At 46.7% G+C, this 21,540-nt stretch overlaps 1 protein-coding gene across 9 annotated transcripts in view; it reads left to right on the top strand.

Moving 5' to 3' along the window:
• The window catches only part of KIAA0753 (KIAA0753 ortholog), a 1,822,630-nt gene that overhangs the window by 787,681 nt on the left and 1,013,409 nt on the right, over window positions 1-21,540 (top strand). For all 9 annotated transcript variants that reach the window (XM_069615058.1, XM_069615057.1, XM_069615051.1 and 6 more), the window contains one exon: window positions 13,664-13,877. In XM_069615058.1, coding sequence (XP_069471159.1) covers window positions 13,664-13,877 — 214 coding nt within the window. The remainder of the gene's footprint in view (window positions 1-13,663; window positions 13,878-21,540) is intronic.

Genomic DNA, 21,540 nt, shown 5'->3' with positions numbered 1-21,540 from the left:
AGCTTACAGTGCCCTCTTGTGTCATGTTGCACGAAAGCCGCAACATGATAAAGAAACTACGGAAAACAGTGTTTCCCGATACTGACTGCCTTAAGGGCATGTCCGTTTCCCCGTAAGAATGGAGCGAAAGCCCAGAGGAGTGCGGCAGAAGGCTGCACTTCTCTGGCAAAGTCTAGATCCTGGTGAAAACAACAGCAAAAAGTTTAGGGGTTGCCACATGGAAGGAAAATTACCCACAATTACGAAATCTTTCCTAACAGAAGTTCCCAAGTATGGTGAGGGAGGGGTGAGAGTAACAAGGATGGCCGCTAACAAGTCACGGAGGTTTTCAACAACATTTCTGTTGTAGCCTGGGGGTCTGTATTCTAGTAACAAGTTGTGAGTGGGGGGGTGATGGAAATTTTCACTAGGAGGGATTGGCAATCGGAGTTGCAGGCTTGCTCCTCTGAGTGTGAAAGAGAGATGTGAGATTTGAAGAAGACAATTCCGCCTGCCCTGCTGGTTGTTGTGCACATTACGGGTGTATCCCGGAGGGAAGGTGTGATGGGCTGGAAGTCCTTGAGAACCCGGTTTCTGTGATGAAGAGGATCTCTGGGCCTTCAGAGGATATTAAGTTGCATATGTTGTGGTGGTTTTTAGCGACAGATATGGTTTTGATTAGGATGCATGTGCGTCCGATGCTAAAATGGCCATTTGCTGTGGAGGGAAGGGGCGATGATGGATAACCGCAAGTAGGCTGTGCAAAGGTGGTGTGGGCGAGAGGCTAGGAGAGGGCTGAAGCAGAGATCCCTTTGGGGGAGCCCTTTGGGTGATGGTGGTGGTGGAGGGTCTGAGAGGGCAGGGGGGAATAGTGTGGTAGTAGTTGGGAGGTTAGGGATTACTAGGGGTGGGCCGATTGTCTCTGTTCTGGGGATTGGAAAGGGAGGCTGAGTGAATTGTTTGTGCGTGTCCGAAGAGAGATTGTGAGGTTAGGGACCTTTGGGTATTGGCGATTGTGGTGGTTTATGGTGGAGGGGGAATGAGTGGTTAGCAGGGTGGAGTCCCTGTTCTGAGGAATGGAAAGGCGTGTGGCTGCTGGGTTGGGGAGGGTTGGTGTGTAGTGCAACGACTGGTGAAGTAGTGCCATGATAATGTGTTGGGTAGAATTGTCATTTCTGTGCTAATTCCCATCAACCTTAGAGACCCCCAGCTCTTTTGCTGGACTTCAGGAATTTTAATTTTTAACCCTGGAGTGAGTGAACCCTTTTTCTTACTCATGTATTTTGACCTGATTTGGATTGTGTTCTTTGTTTTTGGAATCTGACAAACTCGATAGGCATCTACTTTTTGTATGTGCAGTGTCACAGAGAAATCCTTTAGATTTCTCTTACGGTTTAACTTCCTATTCTTGGGTGAACTACTGTTCCCTAGAATAGCAAAGTGAAATTGACTTTACGTTTTCTCTTTGTAGGTCCTACACACCCCATCTTTTGTGGAGTGCTGGGGTGTTACTTAGTAGCCCCTTTTCCTACTTATTGATTTTTTTTTAAACATATGATATGAGAGATAATTTATATAGCGCCTATACACAATGTGTTTCAAAGCGCTTCAAGGCAAGGGAGGGAACAAGGGAAAATACAACCACATTCTTACAGGCCATGAACAGTAAGGATGTGAAATTAACTATCGTACTCGGCCTGACGATATTTCAGATAGTGCAAGAGCTAAGACATAGATAAGGAAGGGAGGGCGAGAGTGGGAAGGAAATGGAAACAGACAGGCGACTAACGTACTAGGCCTGACGACATTTATGGTAGAGCCGGAGAAAAACAAAAGGTGAGGGAGATGGGTGCAGAAAGGGAGGGGAGGAACAAAACAAGCTACTATCATACTATGCCTGACGACATTTCAGATAGTGCTGGAGGGGTGGTGGGGAGGAAAAAACAGTAATGGGAGGGTGGAGGAAACAGACGAGGTTGCTATCATATTCGGTCCAGGGACAATTCTGATAGAGTAAGTGCATAGAAGAAAGTAAGGGGAGGAGATAGGAAAAGGGAGAAGGGAAAGGAGGAGAGAACAGAGTAAGCAGTCAAAAAGAGTGGAGAAGCAAGAGTGGAGAGCGAATACAATTGCAGAAGTCAGTAGTAACACATAATGTTGCAAGCCAGGATACAAGATGAAGATGGGAATAGCATGATTCAGTGCCACCATGAGTACAAGATGCAAAGGAAGTCCAGCATGAGAGTTGAGAAAGAGTGATGCACCGTGAATGAATGAAGTCCATAAAAGTCAAATCCAGCATTGGCCACAAGACGGTGATGGTGAAGGAAGGCACCAGGTGGGCGGGGCTTATGCCAGGTGACCTAGATCCATTTGCAGCTGCTCCACATCTGCAAAGGAAAAGAAGCTGGAGGGCTCCTTAAGTAGGGAAACAGAGCGGCAAGCAGGAAGGCACCAGGTGGGCGTGGCTTGCTAAGTGGTGAAAAAGAGTGGCAAGCAGGAAGGCACCAGTTTGGCGGGGCTTGCTAAGTGGTGAAAAAGAGCGGCAGGCAGGAAGGCACCAGGTGGGTGGGCCTTAGGCCAGGTGACCTAGATCCACTTGCACCTGCTCCCCTTCTGCAAAGGAAAAGAAGCTGGAGGGCTCCTTAAGTAGGGAAACAGAGCGGCAAGCAGGAAGGCATCAGGTGGGCGTGGCTTGCTAACTTATGTTTATTAGTTTTATAAATCAACATATCATCAACCAGTATAACTTTCCCCAACTCTCCCCACCTCCCCCCACCCCTCGGGGCACATGTGACAGTCTTTTCGGGGACTTTTTTTTTATACGTTGAAGATGTCTGTACTTTAATGTTATGGGGGCACCATTGATCCATCAAGTCTGATTGTAGATCTTCCAGAATCCCTTCCCATTCCTTTGCAAACTTGTCCCTCGTACCCTGAATTGTGTGGGTGATTTTTTTTCCATCGTTATTTGGGCCCATACTTTTTGTAACCAAGTGAAAGTCAGTGGGGTGTCTTTATTTTTCCAGTTCTGGGCAATGGTTGACCATGCTGCTATGAGAAGCCCCATGAAGCCTCTCCACTGTGTCTTTTTATATTTTCTTGCTGTTTGGTCTCTTATTCCACATAGCCACACTTCCTCACCCATTTGCCTCACATCCAGAAACATCTTTCCGATCTCTCCCATTACCTCTTCCCAAAACTGTTTTATCCTTTTACAATCCCACCAGATGTGTCTCCATGTTCCCACCTCTTCACATTCTCTCCAACATGTATTTGAAGTTTTGGGGAACATGGTGTGCAGACTTTCTGGGGTGTAGTGCCATTGTGTCATTATTTTGATCCAGATTTCTCTTGTCTGTGCAGAGTGCGTCATCTTGGGAATCAGTTTCCATAGGTCCTCCCACTGGATTCTTGTTGGTTGTTCCCCAAGCGTTCTGTCCCACTTAATCGCGTACGACCACTTGATTTCTTCCTCCTGTGAGTTTATGAATGAGTAGAGTGTTGAGACCCATTTCTTCTTCCCTGTGTTGGAGATGACATATTTCTCAAATGGTGTAAGATTCCTCGTTGCCGCTTTAGTAATGTTCGGTGATTTTAGCCAGTGTTTAATTTGCTCGTATCTGTATTTATCTCGTTGGGAGAGTGATGAGGTTGAATAGCATGAGTCATGTGGCCTGATTTCGTTGTCTATGAACATTTCCCCTATTTTCATTATTCCTGCCTCTTCCCAGTTTTCTTATGCCCCTTGTTCCATACCTGGTAGGAATTGAGGATTCCGGCAAATGGGTATGAAGGGACCTAGCGTAGTGGTCATAATGCCTTTCCGCGTTTGGCAGTCCCACGCCTCCAAAGTGGTCTTCATAATTTCGCTTATTCCTACATTAGGGTGTCTGTTGTCTGTTTCCATATTATTGCCACTAGTGGTGTCCTTGCAACTGCCCTGTCTTGTTTCACCCAAATCGGCTGCGGGTTTTCCCCCATCCATTCCCTAAGGACCTTTCATTGAGCCGCCTGGTAGTATTTCTTGAAGTGGGGAAGCGCCATCCCCCCCTCTCTGGTTGGTGCTGTGAGGATCGCCCTAGCTATTCTCGGGGTACTACCTTTCCATATAAAGGATGAGATCGCTTTTGATAGTGTTTTAAAGAAGGTGTGGGGGACGCCTATCGGGAGAGCATGGAAATAGTATAGTATCTTTGGGAGGATGGTCATCTTGACTGATTGTATTCTGCCCCACCAAGAAATCATTAGTGGATTCCATCTTCCTAGGTCTCTGCAAATGTTTGCTAGGAGCTGCGGGTACTTTTCCCCATATAGCTGCCTTATTTTGTGGGTAATTCTTATTCCTAGGTATTTTATACCCTGTCCTACAATCTTAAGTCCCAATAAGTTAACTTCCCTTTCTATCTTTTCCCTATCCCCCGCCAAAATTAGGATTTCTGACTTTTTCCTAATAATCTTTAGTCCTGAAATGGCTCCAAAGTCTTCTAATTCCCTAATCACTTCTGGTAATGTCATCTCCGGATCTTCTAAGGTTATCAGCATATCGTCAGTGTATGCTATTACTTTGTGTTGTGTTCCTGCCATTTCAATCCCTCTGATATGAATGGTTTCCCTTATTTTTATTAAGAAGGGTTCCAAGAAGATAGCGTATAATAATGGGGAGAGCCGGCAGCCTTGTTTTGTTCCCCTGGATATTTTTATCCTGTTTGTGACCTCTCCATTGACTGCGACTCTACTGGATGGGGAGTTATAGTTCACCCTGATTCTAGCATTGTATTGTTCCCCAAATCCCATACAGGTTAAGACTCTAAACAGCATTGGCCATTCTGCCCGGTCAAGCCTTCTCGGCATCTACAGAGAGTAGTATCGCTGGTGTGTGTTATGCCTATTTTTTCCACTAGGTGGATAAGCCTTCTGAGATTATCATGGGTTTGTCTACCCGGGATGAAGCCCGATTGGTCCAAGTTAATTAGTTTTGGAAGGAGCGGGGATAGTCTTGCTGCTTAGATCTTTGTATATTTTTTTGCGTCCAGGTTAATCAGGGATATGGGCCTATATGACTCTGGGGATGCCGGGTCTTTCCCTGCTTTATGGAAGACTAACACCTTTGCCTCGTTCATTGTGGGTGTCACGTTGCCGCTATCTATGAATGAGTTTAGGAGCTTAGTGAGAACTGGGGTTAGCTGGTCTGCATATTTTTTATAGAATGGGGCCGTGAAGCCATCTGGGCCGGGTGCTTTATTTACTGGTAGCTCTGTTATTGCTTTTTTAACTTCCTCTTCAGTAATTGGGTTCTCGAGGGCCAGTCTATCTTCCTCTGATATTCGTGGGATGGGGAGGGCTTTTAGATATGAGTCCTGTGCTTCCACGTCCAGGAGGTCTGAAGAGTATAGCTTTTGATGGTATTCTCTAAATGATTCCCCAATATCCTGTGTGCACATCTGTAATTCGCCTTTAGTGTTTCGTATGGCCTTTATGGTCGTAACTTTCTGTTTTGTGCGGAGTTGTCTAGCTAGGAGTCTATCAGCTTTGTTTGCTTTTATGTAGTATCTCTGTCTTAGGTAAAGTAAGTTTCTTTCTGCCCCTTTTGTGCACAATAGCTCGAGTTGGCCCTGTGTGCGTTTCAACGATTTCTTTAATGCCCTAGTGGGGTGGGTCAAGATTTTCTCTTGTAGCTCTGTTATTGACTTTTCCAGTTCCTTTTCCCACATATATCTCTGTTTCTCCATAGTGATTTTCAATGCTATGATCTTCCCGCATATAACTGCTTTGAACGCGTCCCAGACTGTGCCCATAGAGACCTCCCTGGTGTCATTTTGTGTAAAGTATTCTTCTATCATTCCTTTTATGGTTTCCTCCGTTATCGGGTCTTGGATTACATCCTGGGGCAACCTCCACCTCCATGCCTGTTTGTTTTCCCCGGGAGATTTAGGTCGAGCCATAGCGGTGCATGGTCCGAGAGCGCAATCGCTCCCAGTTCTATCCCTTGTATCTTTCCCATAACACCCACTGATGCCCAAAAGTAGTCTTTTCTTGACATGGAATTATGTACATGCGAGAAATAGGTGTACCCCCTTTGTTCCCCTTTCAGTTCCCTCCACACATCGTTTAAGGCCAAGTGATCCATCTGTTGCCTGAGGCGTTTTGATGGTGCTCCTTGGCCTTGGGTGTTCCCTGTGCTTCTGTCTAGTTGTGGGTTCCATGCCATGTTGAGATCACCTCCCAGGATCACCTCCCCCCTTGCAAAGTCTTCTAGTTTCCCTATAACATCCCTGAGGAAGCCATCCTGCCCCAGGTTAGGTGCATATATCGATGATGGGGTAATGCAAAATCCTTCTATTTCCACAATAGCAAACCCATATCTGCGTTCTTTATCCATTAGAGTGTCCACCAGTTTAGCATCTCTCCCTTCCTTTATCGCTATCAGCACCCCCGCTTTTTTTTTCGGAAGAGGTTGCTTGTGCCCATATTTTGTACCCACTAATACAAGTTTTCTGTTTGTCCCTCGTCCTGATATGTGTTTCCTGGAGCAGTAATATATCCGCTCTCTCCCTTTTAAGCTGTTTCTCTAGTTTCACCCGTTTCGTTGGATTATTCATGCCCCTAATGTTATAGCTCAACATGCGTATCTTCCCCATTTGTTAGGTATTCATGCAAAGTTCTTGGGTCCCCTTTCTTGCCCGATTTTTATGTTTCCAGACCCCCTCCCTCCCTTCCCCTTTAACTTGCCCCCCAACCAATAACTTTAAACCAAACAACTTGCTCCCGAGTTGGGTGAGGGTTCCTAAATCGCTAGGGCGTTGCGCCCTTCACTACCTACCCTCCTTACCCTTGGGAGTAATTTTGTAGGGGATCCTAAACCCCACATTTCCATCTGTCCTTCCAGGGTTGCAATCCTGTAGGTTCTACCTGGACCGCCATCTCCACATGATTAGTGGCTGTTCCTTTCTTTGCTTTCCCCCCCCGTGGGGGTCTTAATTGGGTGTTGTTGCATTTATGTCCATAATGTTCTTTACCCCTTGATTCTGTCATAGTGGTTTCCTTCGGTTCTCCCTTCCTATGTTTGTCCTCCTTTGTTTGACTGTTTCCCAGCCTCTCGGCTTTCTCGCTTGTTCTCCCCTTGATTTTGGTTCCTCCGGGTCGTCGTCCTCTTCCTGGAGTCCCATCAGATTGAGGCCCTCCTCCTATGTGGTCACTCTTCTCTGCTTCCCCTCCCAAGTGAAGATTATCCCAAATGGGAAGGTCCATTTGTAGCAAATTTGTTTCGCCACCAGTGCCTTAACCAGTGGGGCCATAGCTCTTCTTTTTTGTAGGGTTACCAGAGCTAAATCCTGATATAGTTGTATGTCTTGTCCATTCATTCTGATATGTTACATTTCCCTTGCCCTCCTCAGTATCTGTTCTTTCTGTGGGTATGAGAGCGCCGCCAGTACATCCCTTGGTCTTTCTCCCGGTGCTCCTGTCCTTTTCAGTCCTACCCTATGGACTCTGTCTATCCCAATTTCTTCTATCTCTTGGGCGCCTAGGACATCTCTAAAAACTTTTTACTGCCAGTTTTAGGTCTTTATCGACACGGATTCCGCCATGTTTTTGTTGCGGATGTTGGACATTCTGGAGCGGTTTTCCAGATCTTTGCACTGAATTTGCAGGTTGTGGGTTGTCAGTCTAGAAAAAAAGTAGACACCCCATCGATCGTAAGGAAATGTACTTCGTTGGCCGAAGACCAACCGCCTCATGTGTTTTAGTATTAGAAGGGTGTACAAAAGCTTAACCACAGTGCGGCCATTTTAAAGTGACCAAAATCGCCATTTTGTTTTATATCTTGTTTTCTCTAATGTTGCCTTTTGCTTCATGTAAAACTGCTTTGCTGAAATATTATTCTGCTTCACTGGTGCATAATGCAAGGCCGCGAGAGGCATGTTGAAACATAACGCAGTAACCCAGACAGAAATGCCCGGTCTCCTCCCGCACATATCCTTGAAGAGTGAGCAGCAAGGCATTCTAATCAGTACAGCAGGTGCCAGCCAGTCTCGGTAGCACAGTAGAAATGCTAGAGCGAGCATTAAATGACTTGAATTATGCTCACCTCCATCACACAAAAAGAAACTAGGAGATAGCAAGGCCTGGAATATGTCTCTCCCCTACGCGCAGCTTGTTTGCGAAAACGGAAGCATTGTGTTCCTTTAAACAAAGCCTTGTGTTTGTGGGCTTACAAAATTGCAGACTGTTACTAAATGAATGTTTGAAGGTGTCATACTCGTCACCATTGTTAATCATCATGCTTAGTTCAAAGTAAATATATTAGGGGCGGTATAGAATGTGTCGCTACTGATTACAAGATGCTCATTCTTTATATATGTAACTGTTGTACGATCTCCGCTGTTCTTGCGTCCCCTGAGGTCTGTTAGACACACGTCGCGTGGCGTGAGACCTGTTGGCCAACAGAGACTTTTGCTTTGCAATAAACCCTAGATTTTGGGAATACAACCTCATGTCTGATGTATCAGTTTGTGTGTGGTGATTATGCCTTGTTTCCATACGCGAGGGTCCCTCAGGGGCCCCTTCAGGGTAAGTCTTACCAGGTGTTCTTGTGTTTCACTGACTTGTTGCGTTTCTTCCTTGGTATGCTGGATTGATCTCTCTATTATGTCCGTTCTCTCCTCTAATTTGGCCATGTCCATTTTCAAGTCCTGCACCGCTTGCTTCATGTCATCTTTCATAGATGTGAAGTGTTCCTGTACTGTGGACATGAATTTTTCTTGCAGGTCCTGGAAGCAAGTTTGCATATCTTCTCTCGTGGGTGGTTGTTGGTGGAGGGTAGGAGTATCGCCCTCCCTCTGGAGATCCTCCTCGGTTTTACCTCTATGTTGTGTTGAGCCCTCCATCAACCACATTTGTAGGATACTTGCGTCTTGTTTCGAGGGTTGTGGTGTTTGTTGCGTGCCATTGGTTTTCCCTTTGGCTCTTGACCTATATTATTTTGCCTTTCTGGGGTGGCAGCAGGGTTTTTAATGTCCTCCTGTGATGGTGATGCCATTTGCTTGGCGACCCATTGCTTTGATTGCTCAGAGTTGTTTATGCGATCCTGTCCCCTTATGAATCTGGACTTGTGTGTTCTGTTGTTTCCCGTCCACCCCGTATCGTACCGTATCCTGTGAGCTTGTATTAGCCGGGGTGTTCCTGGTCTTTCCTTTCCTTGTTTGCTTATTGTATTCCCCCTTGTATGCTCCTCTTGTTCCCTTCTTGTTCCTCTTTTCCCCCAGGTCAAGGTCCACTGTGCTTTCTTTTGTTTGCGTGTGGGGGTGGGGGGGTCTCTTTTATGTTGATGCCGCTCCTTGCCTGTGGGGTTAGTGGGTAGGATTAGCGAGTTTTGCGGAGTGCTGTTCCGGGGGGATGGGATTCCCCACGCTTTATCCTTTGGTTTGTTCGCCCCGTTCTCGACCTTCCCCCGCATGGGGGGGGGGGGCTTCCCTTGGAGGGCTTCGTTTAACGAGTGGGTAATATTTGGCGGGCTTTTTATCGTTAGTCCTTTAATTGTTATAAATGTCCCTCGTTATTTGCTTCCCCCCCAACCCCCCCCGAGGGTGTCTTCGCCTTGTTCGTATGTATTGGGGCCCGCTGGGGCTCTTCTTTGCCCGTTCCCTCCACTCCTTTCCCTCGTTTTCTGTGGGGTCGGGTCCGGCTGTCTTGCCGGGCAGGACTTGCCTTTTTTATGGAGTTGGAGGAGATCTGAGCGGTCCGCCCTTAGTGCCACTGACCGTGTAGGCTTCTCCCTGCCGTCACCACTTCCCCTCCCACGGGGCCCCGCACCAGCGGCCGGTGATTCCACTTCTGGGCAGCCTTCGCGCCACCCTACCAACTTGTGTAGTACAGGCCTATACCAACATGTGGGTTACCTAACACCAAGAGCACAAGGGTTGTGTAGTCTCCCACAGGGTTACTATATCAGTTTTTGCATAATGTTGAGGTGAGGGATCTGGGAGCTGACGTCTAGTGTAGTAGGGTAGGGTGGGGTATGTCTGGTGTTGGTGCCCAGAGTGTTGCAAGATAGGCTGAAGAGGGATTTCACTGGGTAGGGTGACTTGGGAAGGGCGTAAGGGTGCATGTGAGGGGGGGGGGGCTGATGGTCATGTGTCTGTCTGGAGGAGAGATTGGGTGAGGTGTGCAGTGAAGAAGTGTCCCGAGTAGTGCAGTGTTTCTGTTTTAGGGGATTCTGGTGTGTGTCTGAGGGGTAACGGATTGAAGGGTAATTGCTGGATAGTCCTCGCAGCATTTAGGGATGCTAAGGGTGGGAAATGGCTATGTGAATGAGGAGGGAATGTGCGGGGGGGAGGGGGAGAATGTGAGGGGAGGCAAGTGAGGCGGGGTGTGCCAGGAGGAGGGGTTTGGTAAGGGGCTGGGTGAAGTGAAGGTGGACTCGGAGGGTTGGTGGAGGCCTGTGTAGAAGGGGCAGCTGGGTTGGCCTGGGAAGGATGGGGGGGGCAGGGTGTTTTTGCTCGGGTGGGGGGACAATTTGTGGAGGGGGAGGTGGTTGGTAGGCAAGATTGTATGCAGTACCCTTAGGGTGCACTACAATAACCTTGACCTCCTGGCAATAGGAACCCAACCTTTGGTATAAGTCTGTACTACACAGGTTGGTAGTGTGGCTGAGCAGCCAGGCTTATCTCAAGAGGGGTTAATGTGAGCTGTAGGGGAGTTGCACAGAGTTTCACAGTGACTGACTAGTATTCAAATGAACACTTGTACACAAGGTTTCTTGAATAAACCATTATTAATTTATCAGTCAGTTGGAATAAGCCTTCTTCAGAAGGGGATAATATAAAAGCAACATACAAAAACACTTCAAAACTGTACACTTAGTTTCTAAATCAGTAAAGTCCCTTTTGGGATGACCCACAGTCACAACCTACACCCTCAGGTGACTTCAATAGCTAGGGTGCTGGGGACAATAATATCTTGTTTGCATTTAGAAAACTCTTTTAGAAATTGGTTAAACGAAAAGGTGGTTAGAACAAAAAAGAGACATCAAATATTCTTAAGCAGGCAAATACTTTTGGATCCCCTAAGCAGAGTCATTCAGTATAACAGGCTAAGCCAAAGCCAATGGGCAAAAGTCTTATATGGGCTGTAGCACTTCTGGTAGGTAAGTAGAAAAGTCTTTGCACAATGTTTTAGAAGTCTTTGAAGAAAATAATGAATCAATGTAGGGCCACAAGCTGTTTAGATGTATGAGTAGTGGAAAATGCAAGCAACTTTACAATGAGAGTTAAGTTCTCTCAGACTTTACAGTACCTTTTGTATTGAAGAAAAATTGCAGCAGATGACTTCTGTTCCTGGGCCTCAGTCGTGGGAACAAGGGGGAGGACTTCTGGGGACTCCTGCACTAGAATGGGACATTCACTGCTCGCAACCAATGTTCCTCTCCCTGGCTATTCGGTTTCCAGCAGCAACTCTGTGGAAATTCAACCAGCTCCGAGAAGGATGTCAATGTGGCTTACTTTGGAGTTGATTGGTCCCACCAACTCAAGGGGAGAAGTCGTCCTTGCAGGGGCTCCTGGTGATATGAATTTGGTGTTTCAGCACAGCAGCAGGGCTTCACCGGGCAAACCAACGGTCCAGGAGTTGCAGCAGGTGTCCTCTCCAAGTTCTTCTTCGGTTCCTTCGTCCAGTGGTCGACTCTGCCTTCCAAGACAAACGCCTTGCCTTTTATTCAGTTCTCTCCCATTCATTCCAGCCTAGCTGTCAGTCACCCAGCAGGGTGGCTGTCCTTGCCGGACAGTCAGCTGGCCAATCACTACAGAATGCATTTGGGTCTCCTAGGAGACTAAGCACAGGGAGTTTCTGGCACCTCCCTCACTTCCTGCCCACCCCAGACACCCTGGAGCCAGATGCGGGCAGGCTTCACTCTTGAATCCCACCAAAGGCAAAGTTAACAATGGGACCAAACCTTGTTTGGCGCACAGAGTAACTTTCAAGAAGGACCTTTCCACAAAGAAATGGCGAAAAAAGAAGGGCCATTTTGAAAAAAATGGCACCCATGGGTGCTTTACTGCAGCAGTGAACGCAGCCCGCGGTAAATGCACACCACGGTAGTTAAAGTAAACCACTGCCACCACCCATTCTTCAAGGAAAGGGTAACAATATAAATGTTACATGAGAAGCTAGACAAAAGGGATACAAAGTCCCCCCCTCCAGCACCCTATTGTAAGATAGTGTGTGCTGGGTCTAGAAAGTTACAAATGTAAGTAAAGTTAATTTCACTTTACTGCTCTGGGAAGCAGTTGTTTATCCCAGAGAAGGTATTTAAACATTGGGGAAATCTGAAAGACTTCCCTGTGCCAATCCACTGAAGGTGCTGTGACGCTGTAAAAGATGATGCCTATGGAGTTTGTCAGACTCCTCGCCCAAAAGAAACCGAGTTCAAAATCACATTAAAATACATGAGAGAGTGGGGGGAAAAAGGGTCTCACTCTCTCCAGGTCAAAGAAATCAAGTTCTCCAAATCCAGCAAAGTTGCTGGGGGTCTCTAAGGTGGAGGGAAATGGCACATTTCTGCAAATTCTCCCTAACAGTCGTCAGTAGCGCTGGGGTCTGGATGAGGGGCGGAGTGGTTTCTGGTGCACCATAGTGCCTCTTCAACTTTGGAGCTGCTTGGCATGGCCGAGGACCAACTGCCTCAACCCTAAGAGCGGGAGGTGTGCAAGAATGGCAAGAGCCATAAGCAGCTGTAGTTGAGTACAATGTCCATGGTAACTGTGAGTGCGGGAGGCTTTCTTGTGTAGTCTACTGTGTGGGTAGGAGGAGGAGGAGGAGGAGAAGGGCAGAAATGTGAGTTGAAAGAGGCGGCACCTAATTCCTGAGGAGAAAAGCAAGCCTAAATCGCAATCCCTGTGGAAAACGATGCAGGGAAGTGAAACACAAAACAGTCGCTAGATACAAAATTCCACACCTCCAGAGCTATCCCTGTGGGGGAAAGATGCAGGCTAGTGGCACAAAGCAGCAGCTCAATTCAAAATTACACACCTACAGAACTAACCAGTATCTAGATTCAATATTCGACCTACAGCGGGCTACCCTGGGGGATGGGGAGGCTTTTTAAGTGGATGTTGTCCTGAGTCAGCGGACTCAATCCCTAGGCCAATCACGGGGCTGAGGGAACGATGGAGGGCTGGGAGGGAGGATTGCCGCAGCATTCCAGTCAAAGGATTGTGCAAGGGACAGTTCCCTGAAAACGTAACTGGGTATTCTTCTGCTAAGGAAGGTTCCTGCATGGAGCGGATGCCAGGCAGAAGAACAGTACCAAATATACCACTTCTAGAAACATCCAGTCTTTAACTATCCTTTTTTGTAAGAATCCTTATGACCTTTCTTAGCATGCCATGTGGAGAGCAGGGACAATGAAATCCTCCCATGTCAGGTTTGTTTCCCTTCCAATTTTATAAAGCGCAAACAACTTGATTACCACTGAGCAATCCAACACCTGTTTGTTCAAACCTTCTCAAACTAATATTTAAAATAACTATGGTCTTCCTATTCCAAAAAGAAAAATCGCTTTTGAGATGTTTGTGTATCTTACGTTGTAACTGCAGAGTTACGTTTTGCTTTGCATAGGTCCGAAATAGATTTTTGTGGCCCGAGACTTCGGCTTTACTACTCATTTAACATGCACAATCTCTTTTAGAAGAATTTGGAGTCTCTCATGGAAAAGAAACGGACACCTCAAAAATGGAAGAAACCATCTAGTTCGCACATTAAATCTTCGTTGAGCAGAGAGGGGTCTCCAGAAAGGCAACAGAGCTTATCCCCAAAGAAAGGAAAGAAACCTCTTCCTATATCAAAAGACTGTGTGGTGATGGAACGGAAACCACTTCCTGTGGTGAGGACGTTGCTGACTGGTATGTGGTGCAGATGCATTGAACTGCTTTCATTGTATTAGATCATTGATACTGCCGACAGTCCTCCAGGGTCATACTGTCAACCTTTCATTATAACAAGTGATTTAATATTGTAGAGATCCTGAAGGTCCACTGTATTCAGACTTTAATGCTCATTACCATTTGTTCTTTCATTTGGACATGTGACAACCATTTATTAGAAGAGTAATGCAGTATATTAAAGACTTTCTTAGCATGTGATTGCATTGTTCCCTAGTACCTAGAATCTCTGCTTCAATGACTGTGTTCGTGTGCTAAATGCGTTTAATGATTTGTTGATAGTGCCACCTGTTTCTATCCAGAGTTTAATCCTGAGCTTGAATGCCTTTTCTCCATAATAATCCTTTGTAATTTGGTCAGTCTTGTGCTGTTAGTTTTGAGCACATAAAAGAGCAACCGTTATTTCTTCAAGTACTTACCCCATTTCTTAACTATTGCAGCACAATACTTGACTTTTGCATTATTGGAGATTTCAAGCGCGCACCATAACCTATGATGGGTGCTTATTCCAAACAGGCTAAACCACCCTTTTGCCTTTAAAACCAGTGCTATCCCACCTTCTCAACTTGTTGGGAACACTTCCTTTGCAACGTGTCTAGGAAGGAAAACTACTTGTTTGATAGAAAAGCTATAGCTATAGAATTTGTAGAACCAGGTCATATGCATCACCTCACGATCTAGATGTTTAACTTGAGCAGTAATCACCCATTGCCTGAGTAGCACCAGATACCGGCCGTTGCTAGAGTTAACGGTCCCCAAACTGTGATCACCAAGTACAGCCTGTGTAATTGGCAGTTTTTTGTTAGTGCCCTGGGTTTGCTAACCCGGATGTTGATGGCAATTGTTTTGTCTCAAATAACGGTTCGCAATGAGTGCACAACACATTGTTCGAGACCAAAGATAAATATCACTAAAGATGGGACCATGGAAATGTAAGACAAAGCCCCACTTTAATTTCCATGACTGTCCAGCGTATGTGGTGAGGGTGGCAGCAGTGGGAGGGCTTGGGTTCAATTGGGAGCTCATGGCTCAGGGAGCAGGAGACCATTATGGACAAGGCAGGCACACACCTAAAGTTAGGTGCCAGGAGTGCACAGCTTGCTCTAAATGCATACTGTGATCCATAGTTTTACCCCATGCTGGGAGGGTGCTAATATGCTCCCACATCTGCTTAGGGGTATTTACAAGACTATCCCCAGCCAGTAAGGAGTTTCAAGAGGTCAACCCAGTGGCAGGCTCTTGGTTTGGGTCGACTTTACTTTAAATTGGGAGATTGTTGGTGAGAATTCTGACCCAAGTGCTAAATTCCTTCTATCTTAGAGCCCTCCAGCTCTTTTGCTAAACTTTGGCGCTTTAAACTTTTCAATCCTGTTTGTTTTCTGTGTTTATTTCTTTGGCTATGGAGTTTTAGATCACAACATAGGCATCATTTTTTATTGGTGTCAAACAGCACCTTTAGTGCAGTGGCACAGGGGTGTCCTATGGCCTCCCCAAGGTTTAAATACCTTCTTTGGGATGAACTACTGTTCCCCAGAGAATGTAAAGTTACATTGACTTTTCTAGTCTTTTTAAATTCATAGACCCAGCAGAAACTATCTTCCTATAGAGTGCTGCAGGGGTTACCTAGTATGTCTAAACACTCTTGTAGCTGTCAAAAGCTACCCTTTCCTATTGAAATGGCTGGTGGCAGAGGTTTTATAACGAACTACCATGATTTTTCCTGACCGCGAACACCGGTAGCTAAAAATCGGGGGCTTTTTTTTTTTTCAATATGGCGCCCAAGACCCCTCTGTAAAAACAGACTCCGGTCATCTTTTTTCGCCGTTTTTGTGGAAAGGTCCTTCTGGTGTTTAACTCTGCGCGCCAGACCAGGTTTGGTCCCTTTGTTTGTGAGCCTTTGGCAGGCTTCAGGACTGAAGTCCGCCCATGGCGTCTGAGTGTCTGGGGTGGGCAGGAGGTGAGGGACGTGCCCAAAACTCCCTGTGCTTGGTCTCCTGGGAGACCCAAATGCACACTGGTGTGATTGGCTGGCTGACTCTCCGGCAAGGACAGCCACCCTGCTGGATGAGTGACAGCTAGGCTGGAATGAATGGAAGAAAACTGTTTAAAAGGCGAGTTTCCAGGACTGGAAGGCAGAGTCGACCACTGGAACGAAAGAACCGAAGACGAGCTGGAAGAGGACGGCTGCTGCAACCACTGGACCGTTGGTTTGCCCAGTGAAGCCCTGCTGCAACCCCGAATTGCCAGATCTCCAATCGACGGAGAAGCTCCTTCTAGGACGGCTTCTTCTTTTGAGTAGGTGGGACCATTCAACTCAGCAAACGCCTGGATACCATTCTCGGAGCTGGTTAAGGTTAACCAGGGAGAAGGACACCAGTTGTGTTTGGAAGCCACAGCTACTTGAGCTGAAGTGACACCATTTTGTTTGCTCCGACGACGATCCCATGCAGTCCAGGAGTCCCCTGACGTCCTACCTCTTGTCCCCACTACTGAGGCTCAGGAAGAGATCTGCAGGAACTGCCAGGAACCAACGTCTTCAGCTACATCTTTCTAGTCACTTTAAGGTACTGTGCCATCCGGTTGAGAGATCCTAACTCTCGCTGTGAAAGTTCATCAAACGTTCCTAACTTGCAGGCCTAATCAGCTTGTGACCCAGCATATCTTTCTTTATCATCTGAACTACTTCTAAAAACTTTTACAAAGACTTCTCCATTTGTACCAGAACTGTGCTGTCCTATCCAAGAACACTAGACTTTTGGCTTTGGCCTGGCCTATTAAATTGAACTGACCCACCTGGTACATCATACTTTTGCATTATCTACATGAAGTGAAGTGTTTTCTAACCCTTTCTACAAACCTATGCTTTTTATTCCTATTTAAAAGTACTGAAGTACCATTGGGCTCCTTTTTCAGGGGAGCTCAAACTGTCTTTATAACTAAGAGTTTATGGTGTTTAATATTGAGTTGATTTCTACTAGTGAAGGTTTTCTAAATGACTGTATAAATAAATGTTTAAGTATTTTTTTTACCAAGAAACCTTGAGTGTAAGTGTAACTTCTACTGCTCACATTCCCTCTTGAGATAAGCCTGGCTGCTCAGCTCGTTACCAAAAGTGTGTGGTACAGACTTATACCAAAGGTTGGTTTTTGCTTACACCTGTAGTCCTAATTGTGTGTGGTGTTCCCAGAGGGTACTGCCTGCAATTCTGCCTAACAGAGATCAAGGCTGGGGAGACTGGCTCCACTGACGTTCAAGATCTACCTATAATCACAGTAATGAATTCACTCACTATACTCTTTAATATCTATAATCGATCCTGCACAATGGACTCCATTATATTGGCAGAGAGGTGAACTTCCATGACTAGTGATAGCAATTCGAAAGCGGAACATATCTTGGGTGGGGATTTTAATGTACAATTCGAAACCTTGGAGTTATTCCAAGATCTTTTTGTGATGCGGGAAATGCAGTGGAGGGACAGGGCCTCCATTTCCTTTTCCTGTAATCCTTTTATCATGTGTACTCTGTGTAATTTTCTGCACAGAATCCCTTGTGGGACTCCTGGCGGTGCAGCTTTTCCTCTTTTTGGTTGTGGTGAACAGACCCTTGGGATACCCTTATGGCACCCATGGGTGGAGGTACAACCCTGTGCCCCTAGTGTATGATTTTCGGCACCTGTGTGTTTCCCACAAAGCAGGGTATGGACTGGTGGCAGCTCCATGCTGAATCTGACGGGTGCTCTGAGTATCCTCCATTTTGGGATACCCAGGCCCTGCCATTGGAATCCGTTGGTTTCTCATAGGAGACAAGATGGCTCTTGCTTTCTATTGTCTGTACTTTGTTTTCCCAAAGTCTTGGGAAGCCCTGACTCTGTCCCTTCCCCCTGACTGGCTGTTGGGTGGAAGTTCCATATATGGTATTGTGGGGAAGTCCAGGCTAGACTTCCTGGAGCCTTCCCAATGACTGTATGTTGTGGGCACACCCTTGGAGTGGGAACTGGGTGAATGAAGTGTGTGACCAATATACATTTCACGTTATGGGCATCTGCTTTCTGGTGTGTGACACAATGGAGGAGATGGCCCTGCCCGAAACTGGTATGAATGCAGTGTGGAGTGCTGAATGACTGGGTACTTGTCCCTATCCACATTACTTGTTATGAGTGTCTGGATGGAGAAGAATGGCCTGAATGCACTGTGAGCCTGATTGGCTGCCTGCCTGCACAAATGCCCCGCTGAATGATTGGCTGCTGAGCTTGGCCCTGCAGTGTGAATGAGACACAGAACAGCATATCTGGGGACCTCTCCCTGACTAGAATCGTTCAGAAGCCGAAGTCGAAACTTGATGCTTAAACCTCGAAGCCCAGCTGGTTGAAGGTGGCTCGGCTGCTCCTTTCCTTCGACCCAATCCGAAAGCTGTCGTGTCTCCAAGAACTGATCCAAGAGAGGACCTGGTTAGGGTACCTCTTCCCAAGCTATGAGGGAACATTGTGCACCAGCTAACCTTCACCAAGGCTCCCTGGAAGCCTGTCCTCAAAAGGCTGCACACCGGAGACGGGGCCCGCAGGAATCTAAAGTAAGCGCCAGGACATCGACAACCATCACCGTCGACTGAGTTTCGGAGGACTGCTGTAACCTCGTCGACCGGAGCCCTAACCCTCCATTGCCTAAGACTCTTTGAAACCAAGAACTCCCTTGCTCATCACATTCAACCACTTTGTCCTGCTGGAGAAAGCCAACGTCGCCGATGAACCAAGGAGATTTCCTGCCACCCGAAGTCCATAAAGACACAGACGAAGATCCGAAAGCAAGCTGTGGTCAAAACCTGATCGTCAACGCCAAATGCTGACAACCCAACGCCCTTGGTGGGCCTACGTTCTTCATTGACTCTTTGCGGCAACAAACTCTCGTCATCGAGGTGTACCCCACGCCTCATCTTGGCAGGACGTCCACGACTGATCGTCGACAAGCACTGCAAGGACTGAAGCTGCTGCCTCAACGACATTGTTCACCTTTTCTTCAAGGAATCTCGACGATACGCGGCTCCTGACTCACTCGAAGGATCCTTCGACTCATCAAATAACTCTGTTAAACCAGGAACATTGAGGTAGTAGAACCTTTTTAGAAGGGAACACGACTCTGCTAAACAATATATGGACTGGGCTTGTCAATATACTTTATTTACAGGTTGCCCAGGTGGGGAGATAGTCACCCAACTGTCTTTGGCAGGGGCAAGTATTCTGCTAATTGTTTAACCACTTGTTTCCTTACTATGTCTGGTGTTGGTTCACATTGCTATTAGACTTGTATGCCATTGCAACTGTCAGCAGTTTGTGCATTTTAAAGGAGTAAAGAGTGAATTGTGGTACCACATAGACATTTTACATATTTACCATATTAGTATTGCCTGAGCACAAGGTGCGTTATTGTGTGTGTATATATATATTCTGAACCTATATCAAGAATTGTGTTCTCTAACAGTGTGTGCACATTCCTTTGTGGGGGCTTGGGTACTACACTGTACTTAAGTACCAGCCTGCATCACCTCCTTAGAGCTTAAGCCTTGATTGCTCGTCCATGTCTACCGCTTAGAGAATCTTGGCTGGAGTGCTCTTTGCTTCTACTCTGCCATATAGAGGGCAGAAGTACAGATAACCCCCCTCCTATCCTTTTACACATTTAGATGACACTCTGCTTGGGATATCCCAGAACTAGATGCAAAAAAATCAGGCCCTCAAATCGTTCAAATCCTGCTAGGGAGTAATTTAGTTTATGTACTCGACCTAAGAGCAATGCACTCGATCCATGAAATTCAATTTTTTTAAAATTGAAGCACGGGTACGCATGAGGAAACGCTTCTGGCACGGTGGCTGTGTACATTGTACAATGGTTCCCGTTCAGGCAGACTGGTGGGTGCTGCTGGGGGAAACTCAGCATGGTGCAGAATTACTATTACATGGAGAATAGAGTGGGAAATGATTCTAAATTTTAGAATTGTATTTTTCCCCCTACTAAAAATGCTGCAAATAAAATGTGAATATTAGTTCTACCAGAAGTATTTTTATGTACTTACATACCATGATTTTCCCCCACGGGTAAAGTATGCAGGTGTTGGCTCCCGCGGTGCCATCGGCTCAGTCTTTCTTCGCTGCCTGCTGATGAAGCCCCCCCCTACATTTGCCGCCGCATCCCCCTACAAGGGTGAACCCCACGGGGAAAGGGTGCGGGTGTTTGCTCCCGTGGGGTGATCGCGCCTGGGAGTTGAAGAGCTACCAGTTGGCAAGGATCCTAGAGGACTCCAGAGGATGAGGATTTGGAATTGAATGTGAGATGACTGTTTTACTGAGATGGCCTCAGCTATAAATTCTCACAGGACACACAAGAGCCGGAGATGGAGTGCATGGGACCAAAGCATATTTTAGGCACAATGGTAGACCGATCCGTTATAACCCTCCTGCACTATATAGGGCCCCTGGTCTTCTTACTGGGTTTACTGACAGTGGATCTAATGGTTGTAAGCGGAAACTAGTGGATATCGTTTAGATCACCAGACCCTCTATATCAAGCTGTAAGAGTCTACCTCTCTAGTCGCTGAGGACGAGCCCATCTCCCAGTCGAAAATTCTGCTAGTCAAACGAAAAGGGAAAATAATCCCCCAAGTGTCTGCCCCACTGGCCAGTGCTTGCGGTAGAGGAGTCCAGTGTTAGCCCAGCCTAGCTTGGTGAACGATGAATTAAGATCTTTTGGTGTCGCTCACCTTCTCATCATGGAAATCAACAACTTCCTAGGCTCTTTTGAGTGTTCTGACTCTTCTTCTATTGTGAGACAGTGGGGACCGGAGCACACGACCCTGCTTACCCTTCCTTCTCAGAATTGCGGAAACCTGCTGCAACCATTGAAACTACTAACTGCCCACGCTTTTCTCTCGGAAGCGTGCGAATAGGGCCTCTCCCTGCAACAAATGATGCTCCCCTTGTGTTCCTCAAAAGCAGAATCACTGTCCTTGATCTTGTACCCACATCTGGAATGCTTACCCTCACCCCTATACCCCCTTCCTACTCCTACCAGCGGTTTAGTGTTGGTAACTTGTCGCCCCTGTGGCCGTAGACGCCCTAGCCCCTCAACACCTTCAACTGCCTCAATCACTTCAGCTACCCAATATCCCCCCAAACTCCCTCCCCTCGAGTCCCTGCATTGCGACACACAAGTCTTCTGCCACTTTCGAGACCCTTGCAGCCTCTGTGATGGGGGATTATATATTGAAACCTACGACGCCCTGGATGACTGATGTCCACGCTTATGATGTCCCCACCAGAAGTATCCCCCCCCCTTTCTGGCAAAATTGATACAACCAATTCCACGGGTGTTGGGGTAACTCGAAAGTCAACTGCAGGGTGAAAGAACTCCTAGGAGTGCAAATAGCAGGGCTACTGATATGGGAACACCGGAGGCACCAATGAGGGCGTCAGTGGGGGGCCCTAGATGAAATTTCGCCATCTAAAAGACACTGTGGTTCTCCCTATCCCTGTAAATCTATTAAGGCCATACCAACCCATCTTGACAGGAATGGCCCATTGCCTAGCGGTTTGGCTGAGATTGCTCAACTCAAAGAACTGAACACCCATCTC

This window comes from Ambystoma mexicanum, chromosome 9 (genome assembly GCF_040938575.1).
Source record: "Ambystoma mexicanum isolate Mex_15411 chromosome 9, UKY_AmexF1_1, whole genome shotgun sequence".
In the NCBI taxonomy this organism is placed as follows: domain Eukaryota; kingdom Metazoa; phylum Chordata; class Amphibia; order Caudata; family Ambystomatidae; genus Ambystoma; species Ambystoma mexicanum.
Note: the sequence above shows the minus strand (reverse complement) of the source record. Positions and strands in the feature narration are given on the sequence as shown.